The sequence below is a fragment of the Oryzias latipes genome, chromosome 8 (assembly GCF_053564925.1).
Source record: "Oryzias latipes strain Hd-rR chromosome 8, Olatipes_Hd-rR_3.1".
NCBI classification, from domain to species: Eukaryota; Metazoa; Chordata; class Actinopteri; order Beloniformes; family Adrianichthyidae; genus Oryzias; species Oryzias latipes.
Genome location: NC_136244.1, coordinates 14,048,003 through 14,059,387, shown reverse-complemented (window position 1 = coordinate 14,059,387; position 11,385 = coordinate 14,048,003). Strand labels below are relative to the sequence as shown.

General features: G+C 37.0%; 1 protein-coding gene across 4 annotated transcripts in view; it reads right to left on the bottom strand.

The window, feature by feature from the left end:
* The window catches only part of cacna1ia (calcium voltage-gated channel subunit alpha1 Ia), a 213,327-nt gene that overhangs the window by 30,501 nt on the left and 171,441 nt on the right, over window positions 1–11,385 (bottom strand). For 2 of the 4 annotated variants that reach the window (XM_023957619.2, XM_078951512.1), the window contains exons 32-33: window positions 9,123–9,569; window positions 3,187–3,336 (exon numbers count right to left, since the gene is read on the bottom strand). In XM_023957619.2, coding sequence (XP_023813387.2) covers window positions 3,187–3,336; window positions 9,123–9,569 — 597 coding nt within the window. The remainder of the gene's footprint in view (window positions 1–3,186; window positions 3,337–9,122; window positions 9,570–11,385) is intronic. The other 2 variants (XM_078951513.1, XM_078951514.1) reach the window with 1 other exon arrangement.

Here is an 11,385-nt window from a genome sequence, read left to right as displayed (position 1 = left end):
TTATCATTATGTTTTTTTGTTCATTCTCATGGCGAACGTGAAGATTGTATTTTGCACACAGTGGAGTTTTGTGTTTGGTATTTTGTATGTGCAAGATATTGTTAATAAAGTTTATTTTTTTTAAAAAACGAACCGGCAAGAAGTAGCCACGGGGGTCCTGCAGCCATCGGAACCTTAACAAATATTTCATCTCCACCTCACCGTTGCCTTTTTTAAGAAATGACAGCTGGTTTTCCCACATTTATATGTAGTTATGGATCGAAAACAAGAGGAATTTGTTTTAATGTAAATGCGTGTTCCAGCGTCTACAGGAAGTGTCGCCCATAATTCACGCAAAGGATCATGGGGGCTAGGAATAAGGTGGATACGGATTTTCTGTTTCGGTGGCACTTCTATTACCATTATTGGTATTTGAGACATTCCTTTGTGTCTCTAGAGATGCAGACAGATTTGTGACCACTTGAGGTGAAGATAAAATATTTCTTAAGGTTCCGATGGCCTTCTTATTGGTTCGTGTTAGCGTCTGTTCAAAATGGGAGGTGGCGGCCTCTCGTCCAATCAGAGCACGAGAAATCATCTGCCTTCCGTTTCATTCAAAGTGCCTTCCTTTTCATTCAAAGTGCCTTCCTTTTCATGCAAAGTAACTTCCGTTTCATGCATACTCCTCTCTCACACACACATATAAACTCTTCCTCACACGTTCATATATACTTGTCTTTCACATACATACATTCTTTTTTAAGAGTGACAATGAGAGTGAGAATGTATGTATGTGTAAAGTAATATATATGCATGCGAGAGAGAGAATATATGGATGTGCAAGTGAGAATATATGAATGCGTAAGAGAATATATATGCATGCGAGAGAGAGAATATATGGATGTGCAAGTGAGAATATATGTATGCGAAAGAGAATATATATGACTGTGAGAGCAAGAATGTATGAATGTGAATGGTTCAGAATAAATAATGTCTTATACGGCCCCTCATACTAAAAGTGCATTTTTGACTGTGCTTCAAACCCCTAATGTGTTCGTACCCATGGGGCTTCAGAGACTATAAAACACCATGTTAATTCAGGTGAAGCTTTTCCCCTCTTGTGACCTCTGCAACCAAATTAACATTAAAAAGTACCCCAGCCTCCACAAACTATTACTGTTTAAAAAAAAGTATGTAAAAGTTGTACTGATTACAAACTATAAAAGGATTTCAAGGACCAGTAAAAATATGGAGGTAAGAGCTGTTACTAAAGGCTTTGCCTGTTATTGAACTGATACCGTTTTATCTCCAAAAAGGCTGCTTTTCTTTCAATTTATTCAAAACTGTTCCTTAAGAATCAGTTCAAACTACTCTTGTAGCCTAAAGAAGTGCCTGCTTACACCAGCTAATAGCTTCGGCCCCCACTGCTTCACTGATCTGCATCCTGCACACTCAATTGCTACTCTCAAGCTGCCGTTCGACCTAGGGAACATCTCAGTCAGTTCCTTGATGATAGTTTCCACTGTCTCTCATTCACTGCACCCAAGTCTCCTGCAGCGCATTGCTTTTCACATTAACACATCGCCCTCCCAGGAGGAAGGACGGTGCGGTGAAAGGCCGTCGCACGCACAATGCCATTTTTATCCCCACCAACACAGAGTTAGGGAATTTTGATGTGTGAAAACCTGCAGCAGAGTTATACCTGGGTTGGAGGAATAAATCAGAAACAGACAGAGGGGCAGCGAGAGAAGTGAAAGTTCAGATGAGGAGTAGAAACATTGTAAGGAGTGAAGGAAAGATTGATGGGTTGACAGCATCTGCAGACAAGCAAAAAGCATAGCCAACAGGTGAGGAGGTGTAGATTACAGTCACTGCTCTCTCTGAACTGACACTCTGCACTGTCATTGTGATGGACAGCACTTTACAAGGACAGGAAATCTGTGAATGTGGGCTCATCGCAGGATCTCGAGTTTAACAGAAACCCTAGATTGTAAAGCTAAGTTTGTGTGTGCATGCTTGCATGCTTCCACAGTGGTTGCAGTTATTGCTGCATGCACATGATCTGCCTGATTCATGCACTTTAGTGTATAAATGAACACGTGTAGTTATTTAGAGATTACCGACAGGACAGCACAATAAAGATACTGACACATCGTTTTAAAAACACAAACTTGAACAACACTTTCCATTCAGACTGTGTACACATATACATATGTCGGTGAAATTTATTAGTCAGCAGTTTAAACAGTAAGATAAACCTAAAACTATGGGTTGGTTCATCAGAAATATCTTGTATTTAAAGAAACATGCTTGATTTTAATGAAAATGTTCATGTTTTACACCAGCTTAGGTGCTTTTATCTGAAAGACCCACTTAGATTTTATTTTGAGCTATTTTAGAATAATAATTAAAAAAAACCCTGTTGTACTCTAGGACTTAGTCTCTTCAGAGCGGCAGTAGTTCATAAGAAATTCTACTCTGAGTTGTAGCAACCCTGCCCCCCCTTCCCCTCCCTGTTGTTGAGAGCTCATATCAGAGAGCTTGTTGCGCGCCCAGTGTATTTTCTATGTGAAAATTATGATCTTTTTAAATTTCTTTTTTTTTTTTTTGTCTGGTCCTGATTCACAATGATTTGAATAAATGGAGACTCAGCAATCCAACGTAGGGCTCAATAAATGTCCTCCATCATGAGGAAAATACTGCAAAAAACATGTTAAGAACACCATTTTCCATGGTAGTGGGTCTTTAAGACACATTAAAATGATAAATATAAATATAGATATATATCTATATATCTATATATATAAAAAACACCTAAAGTCTGTATTGATGTAAATTTACTAAAAATACTAATTGGATCTACTTTGTAATTTTTCTACAAAATAGAAAAAGACAGAAACAGAAAGGTGTGGCTCACAACAACATTTTTGTCCTTTTCTAAAAATCAAATAAGTTAACATTTTAACATTCCCGTTTTTGGGCATAACGAGAAAATAGTGAGCCTCTGTCTTGAACTCTGTGAATGCACAGAAAAAGCACAGAAAACCACAACAGAAGTCATCATGAATGAAACGCAGATTAAAGTGAAACTGTGATGTGAAAGGGTTTCCATTTAATGAGAAGGCTAGTTTTAAAATCCACACATCTCCTTTGTGTGTGTGTTCATGCTGGAAACACATATGTGTAGTATTTTTTTCAACGTGGTACCTCTAGTGGGTGGCCCTTGCAGTCTTTGCAGAGAGGTGGAGGAGAGGAGTAGTGGTGGAAAACAGAACCGGACAGGTTGTCGATCATCAGCATCTCCCCCTCTAAAGTATCCTTGATTAGGAGAGATACGCTGTCCAACCACTGGCTCTCCTGGAACACAAACACGCACACACCAGACACACACCACGGATACACACACACACACAGGACGCAGGCCGGCAGACCAGTATGCACGCAGGCGCAAACATGCGCACATGCGGACATGCGAGGACAAAGAACACGCAGGGAAATGCATACACCACAGTAGGTTATAGTAGTGCCTGTGTGCAACCTGCAGGTTATTTTGTTTGCTCAGTCACCCTTAGAGTGTACATTTCTACTTTATCATTAACCCTTGTGCTATCTTAGATGACCCCGCCCTTGCATTGACGTGTTATTCCTACCATGAAAAATGTTGATAAAGGTGAAGAGGATTTCATGTAATCCATGGACACCAGTGAAGATCACAAATCATTGAAGAAAAAAGGTTCAGCGCACTGCCTAGTGGGTCTAAATGACCCAACTCCCAATGTTAAAGTGCCTAGGATACCACAAGGGTTAAACACATTACAGTATATAAAATGAAGCATCTTCATAAAGGCAAAAACAGAACAAGACTTCACATCATGCCTAGTTGGCCTTTAGGGTTAAACACTTTTGGTAAAAGAGACCTCAATATTAGGCACTCATTAGCAAAGGAACACTGGATTTTACTGTCAAGTCCTTAGGCACTGAGAGAAAAGCAATTACATTTGATTTATCACCTCACTTAGCTTATTCAATACTGAAAGAATTTAGGATTTAAGCACTTACTTTCTGCTTAGGATAATTTTGGCTTGACACTAAATTCAAGTGAATTACTTCAGGCTTTTCTGAGACGTAACAGCTCTCTTTTTGCTTGATTTTTATTATAAAGGTTTCGGTGAGAAAATTGCAGCAAGCAAGCAAAAAAAATAAAATAAAGTAAAAATAGTTCAGTTTCTTTCTTGGATCCTGAATTTTCCATTAAATGTGCCTGTAGCAAATCTCCAGCAGCCAAAATAACTGCATTACATCAGTAGATATTTCCCAAAAGATACTGTGAAATAGGGTCACTCCTCTTCAATCCCCCACATAAGCCTTTATTTATAACACAATTCTAAAACACCGCTTATGGGACTATACTTGGATCTGCTGTGTGCGTACACACATTTCATAAGAATCGGTTGTGTTACATTAAACCCTGACCTACCATTTTTGAATAAGAGGGGGAATAAAAGCTCAAAAGTTACTGTACTAGCAGCAGTTTAAGTATGAAAAAGCTTATTGTGCCTGCAAAACAAACAAACAACACACTCCTTTTCTGACTGAAAAACTCAAGAGAGTTTGTTTTGTGTAGGTGGGGAGGTTAATAAAAAAAAAACAAAAAAAAAAAAAACGTTTGATTGACTGTGGTGGCCTATGTGCTAGCCCCCATTAATAACTGTATTAGTGGACAACAATAGGGCTTGTCTGCAGGGAATGGAACTAAAGAGTGAAGGAGCAGAGAGCTGAAATTAATTACTGCCTTTATCTGACAGTCACTGGCTCGGCCATTATCTCCTTCCTCTCTGTGCGTGTGGACTTCCCATATTGTCTGCTAAAAGTGCGGGGAGCTGGCTTGTGTACTATCGAACTCAAACGTCTGTGTACCTAAAGGCATCTCGAAATGTTCAATATCAACATCATCAAGTTTTGCTGCAGACCTTAAAAGGGGAGCAGACTCTCCATCTTTGCTGCTTATAAAGATACATTTCAGTCACATAGTAAAGGCATGCCCAAAATTTTGTGTCATTATATCTCATAAAGTTCTTGTACGGTGTCTTTTGCACACAGAATAGACAGCCATCAGTTTGGTGGGCATGTCTGAAAGCCTGCCTTCTATTTCTGAACACGTTTTTTTTTCTTACCAAAAAGATTTTTTTTTTTTTTTATGATCGTTATTGTAAAACATCACATGTTTAACTGCACACACACATTTCAAATTCCCACAAAGTGCCTTTCACATAAATTATGTTGCTCTGCTATTTTCCCTCCACTGCAGCCCTTTTGAGGCACAGAGAGGAGAACTAAGAGAGGAAAAAGCGGAGGAGGATGCTGCCAGTGTGTTCTCCCTCGTCTGCATTAAGTTCCTCCGTCAGCCAACACCAAACTAAAAATGGCAGCGTACCACCAAAATTAGCTCTACAAAGGGTGAGACTCCTCATGGCTGAGGGTGAGAGGTCTTTATGTGAGGGAGGATATCTCACAGCATCATTAGTGATTTCATTTTGGAAACCTGTGTCTCTGTTGACCGACTTATAGAATTTGCAAAGAAAGGATGATTATCCAAGAGGGAGGAGCCTGCAGACTACATCTCATGTGAGTCCTGTGATGTTAATAACTCTTAAACAATGTAAACTACTGATATAAGATGTTCTCAGTTGACCGAACAACAAATGTTCTTTCAAAAAAACAACAACAACCAATAAAAGGAATAACTATTTAATCTGCTTTCTATTGCTTTGATTTCCTAGTTTAGCTATTTTGGTGCCTTTGGGAGCTGCTTATTTCTTTGCTTTGCTTCCCCCCCCCCTGTAAATGTTGAAAACACTTTTCTTTTTTCCTTTATTTTTCTACAAAACCTCTAAAGTGAAAAGACCAATTTGTATTAGAAAATGACAACATCGTGCTGGTTGAAAGTTTCACAGAAAAACCCAACAAATCAGTCCCATTGAAAAAACAAATAAAAGAAAATACTGGGATATCGACTCAATTGTCTAAATTCTTCCAGTTTGTGAATCAAAGCTGTCTCTGGAGGAATTCCTTCAGAGTTTAAAGAGACAAACTGACATACTTCTGCTAGGTGAACACTATAATAAAAACCTTACTGCATGAAATACAGTACAACAAATGTATTAAATGATTTTCAACACTATACATTAAGGGTCCATTTAATATCTTTAGTTAATGACTAATGAAGTATTATTATTTAAGTGTCTGGGTAAATATTTGATTCTGATTGGCTGCTGGGTGTGCATTAAAAACTGATAACGCACGCCTAGACAAGACGTTCCTGTCGCATAGCTGCGCTGGCTTCTTTAAAACAAATTTTTGCTTCATCATCGGGACAAAAACAAGCGGTAAGACGTGAACTTTTTCTCTGATTTGATGCTTTATTTGATCCTATCATGATGACCAGCATATATATTGCTTTCCCTTGCCACTGCAGTCGAGAACGGAGGGCGTAACAAATAGCCCGCTTTTTGTGAAAAATAAATCCAAACCGAAAAAATGAACAAGAATAAAATACAATAAAATAATTGAATGTTTATTTCTTTTGTAAGCGACCATGGTATAAGCGGGTGGATGGCCTTCGAGGTGTGCATTATCAGAAATTAACGCACTTCACGGAAGCAACAGTCCCCTGCTTCACGTCGGATGGTTCAGGGTTAACCCTAGCCATTAACCCTGACTTAAAAGAGACTTTTATTTAATATTTGCATTAAATAATTGTATGCATTAGTTATCACCTAACTAGTGTTTATTATTTGAGCTTACTTATGCAGTACAAAGTGTTAAAAAAGCTCTCTTGTGCAAATTCTTAGCATTAGGTATGCATTAACTACAGGTTAAATAATATTTTAGTAAAGCTTTAATAAAATCTACAGTAATCACTTAATGTGCATGTTTTTATTTATTTATTTATTTTTAAAATTAGAAAGCACGATGTAATTAAAGTTTTTTGTTGAATGTTTAGCCTGAACTAACCCTTAATGAGTGCTGAAAGACCTCATAAGCATTACTTAACCATTACTTAACATTTGTTAATATTTATGAATTGAAAAGGGCCTGGTTTGGGATATCTTGAAGTAATAATTCATCGGTGAGGCTTATTCATCACCGGTATGTGTTTTGGAAATATGCAAAAAAAAGCTAAATGGAAAGTAAATCACGTTTCATAACGAATAACAAAAGTTGTCAGACATTTATTACGCTTTCTACAGTGATAATTGCTCAGATTTTACATATAGATTCCAATAATCAATTCCTTATGATGAACTAAGATTAGGTAAAGTAATGTTTCAGCATTTATGTAGGGTATGGTCAGGGTAAAAGTGTTACATTAAACAATACTTACTTATTGCATTTGCGTAAGGCCACTTTTATTAATGCTCTGTAATACATTAAGTAGGTTAAATAATGAACATTGGTTAACTGCCAACTGATGCATTAAGTATATACGTAGTAAGGCAAAGTGGTGCATAAAAGTGTCTATTAACATGTTATTTAAATGGTATTTAATGCTTAATTGGGCATTAACTAACGTCGGTAAAGGCACCCCTATTGTAAAGTGTTACAGAAAAAGGTTATAATATGTTTATACGTTGTTTCTATTTCATATTTACTAAAGTTATGACTTTTTTATGTATAAAAGCTTCATGGAATTCATCAGACAGTATTGTGTCTTATAGTACTAAACAGAGTGAAACCTTAAACTTAAATTTTTTTTTCACTAGGTTAACTTTTAATAGAGGAATTATAATGAAAAACAGGAAAAAGAAACATGTGAGCAATACTAAGTACCCTCTTAATGCATCCATGAGATTTTAATACAACACTGGATGAACTGATAACCAGAAGATTTGAGAACTTTAGAAAAAGGGAGAAGTTGGACAGATTTTAGTCTGAATAATCAGCTGCATGATCATAAAGACAATGATAAAACAAAGCAGTCATGGTTTTGCAACACAATAATCTACAAGTGCTTTCAAATATCTCAAACATTAATGTAAGATTATTTTTTACACTTGGTCTTTGCAGCACAAAATATTACCAAATGAGAAAAGTTCCTTCTGAGTATGTCACAACGTTCATGAGAGAAAAGCTTTTAGCTTCTGCAGTGGTGGAGCTAGAACATTTTATATGGGAGGTGAGGGGGGCAGAAGATGTTGGAAGGGTGGCTCATGAGAGCATTTGAGGGCATTTGCAATGCTTTAAGAAGCCTGTATTGCTTGTAATAATGATACTAATATTTGCTCAAAAAATGGGGGCAAGTGGTACACCTGAAAACTACATGGACCCCCCGTAGCTCCGCCCCAGAGCATCTTTGTGTTGAAAGGTTGCTAAGAAACAGCCGCATTTGCCTAAAAGGTAAGGCCCCTCAAAAACACACTCGCAAACAGGACACAGGAAGAGGGATGATATGGGCTTTTTTTGAAGCCACTGGACCCTCCCACTCATATTTGCTGAGAAGATAAACCTTTCTGATTATGTTTTATTAAAAAAAAACATAAAATTCTCTGTATTAAAGCTCCAGTTTGGTCAAAATGAGGCTTTGCAGCCAGAAGATGATCAGAAGAGCAGAAGCACATCTACATAAGAATGGCTGCAAAATGACAACCAGGGTTCTGGGTGTTCTAATCAAAGAACTTTGATGCAATAAAATGAGCAAAGAATGAGCCAAATTATATGATGGATTTTTTATGTGAAAGTATAAGGCTGTACTTAGTATTGCCCACTGTTGTCTCCTCAGAATTATTTGTTATTTGTTCTTATTAGTACCACAAAAAAAAAGTTGAATGAAAGCTAAATGGACCACATTTCTTACTTCTACCTGCTTCCTTCTTCTTTGAAAGACAGAATATCAGTTTGCTTTAAGCACTAGCTGCACTTCAGCTGAATCTACAAAATCTCCTGTAGCATTGAAGGAAAGCAATAAAGCAGCTGAAAAAATAGTTTTGAATTATTTATCTTGATCGCCTTGATCGATCAGAGTTTGTACGTTTGCTTGGATTTGCGAACACAAGCTCACCCAAAAAACAAACAAAATAAGCTTTTCTCACTATAACAAATTAGTAAAAACAAACTTGCAGTCTCACACTCTCAAAAACACTCACTTGTGTTGGTGAGTAGAGCGTCTGGTTGGAGTCGCAGCAGTTATACGTCTCCTGGTGCGCCGCGTGTCGCAGCCTCCTCACTCCATCGCCCTTGTCTCCTCTGGCCCCTGATTTCTCCTTTCTCCCAGCTGCTCCTGCTTGCCCTGTTCCAACAGCTAGCAGTCCTTTGTCCACCCCTCCGCCCCCAAAAATAGGGGTGCCCATGCAACAGAGGGTGCCCTGGGCCAGCTCCAGCTCAATTTCTGCATCCATCTCCGCCTCCTCCTGGGCCTCCTTGTTGGAGTCGTCCAGGTGCTTCATCAGCACGGCCACCACCACATTGATGAGCACAAACTGGGCGGTGAGCACAAAGGAGACAAAGTACATGGGCGAGATAAACTGAAGGCTTGGATTGCAGGCATAGTCCACGCCAGTGCTGTGGTCTGGTGGGCACTCCCGCAATGTGTCCTGATAAGGCAGAAGAAGAGAAACACTATATTTAAATGAAGAAATACAAAATCAGAACAGAGTATTTTTTATGATGCAGTATAGAGGGCAACCATAAAAGACAAAAATACATAAATATATGAATAACAAATAGATGAATGTATGAGAAGGAAGTCATAGAATTCTAAGAACATAGTCCTAATATTAGGACAAAGAAGTTACAATTTTACAAAAATAAAGTTGTAAAATAGTGAGGCAAAAATTAACAATATGCACAAATGAATGCCTTCTAATTAAAATAATTTTACACGGTAAAGGTTTTTAGAAAATGAAGTGAAAATAAAGTTTACAAAAAAAGTAAAGCTGATTCAGCAAGATTCTTGAACAGAGTGAAAGCCATCTGATTTCTACAGTGTCTGCAAAATAATATAACAGGCAGCGTTCAACAAAACATTTTAAAAAAGCTAATTTTAACCTTTTATTTCAATAAAACATTCCTTTTTCCTAATAAAATCAAAACCTTTTTCTCATTTATTTATTCGCATACAATTTTGACTTTTTTCTCATCAATTTATGACTTTATTCTTGTAAAATTGCGATGTATTCCTTAAAATAATTGCTGACTTTATTCTCGTAACATTTTGACACTTTTCTCATACATTGATGACTTCATTCTTCATCAAACTTTGATTTTTCTCTCATACATTCATGTCTTTATCATTGTAAAATATAAAAAACTAAGATAATTTTATTGTTTTTCTTTAGAAAATAACTTTATTCTAGTAACGATTTTGACATTTTGTTATAAATTCTCAAGTTTATCCTCGTCAAATTTCTGCTTTTTCTTACAAATTTATGATTTTCTTCATGTAAAATTTCGATTTTGTTTTCTCATAAATTCACAACTGTATTCATGTAAAATTTTGACTTTTTCTTAATTAATGAATCTTTTACTGAAAAATTCTTACTTATTTTCATACATTTGTAACTTTAGTCTTGTAAAATGTTGTTTTTTCCTCATAATTTCAAGACTTTATTGCTATGTTTGTGTATTTTCTTTCTTCACGGTGGCCATAATACTCTGTCCTAATTTTTAGAATCTTTAAAAAAATAAATGAAAAGAACAATTTCATTAAAAAAAAATAAGGAAGTGAATAAGGAAGTTTTTTGCAAAAATATCACCTTTATGTTTTAGTAAATGTCCCAATCTCTTGCATAAATTAGTATTTATATATATGTGCCTTAAATGTACAATCAAGTCAGTTAGCTTATATCATACATGCTTGCATTCCTCTCTGTGGAGCATGGCTTTTGTACAGGTTTCCCCAACTTTAACATGTTCACTAAGAAGTTTTATTACAAAAAAACTAAAGTGACAAGAGGAAGTACACCTATCTCACCCAGTCTGTGACCACACATAACAATTCCAGCCCTGTGAGCAGAAGGTGGTCTTTTCTATTTAATCTAGCTTGACATTTACACACTGTGGAGAAGCCACAGAACGGATCCCATTTTGCCGTGCACCCCATTTACATCATATTTCTTTGCATATTTCAATCTTAACTCTTCTCTCTTGTCATCTACCTGAAGCGGTACACCAATTTCTTTTTTATATTTGTGTTTTCTTTTCCCTCTAAACAGGGAGAAATCGTGATAGATGACCCTCTTAACCCCATTTTTTTCCTCTCGTTTCCTCCTGTGCTCCTCCTGACTGATGTCTCACTTTTGCCTGACTGCACTTCCCCTCATTATTTCCTCCTTTTTCCTTTTAAACCACTAATTCCAGCTCAGCATCAATTGCTTTCCACTAAACTCAAGAACCTGTCTCACAGCCCAG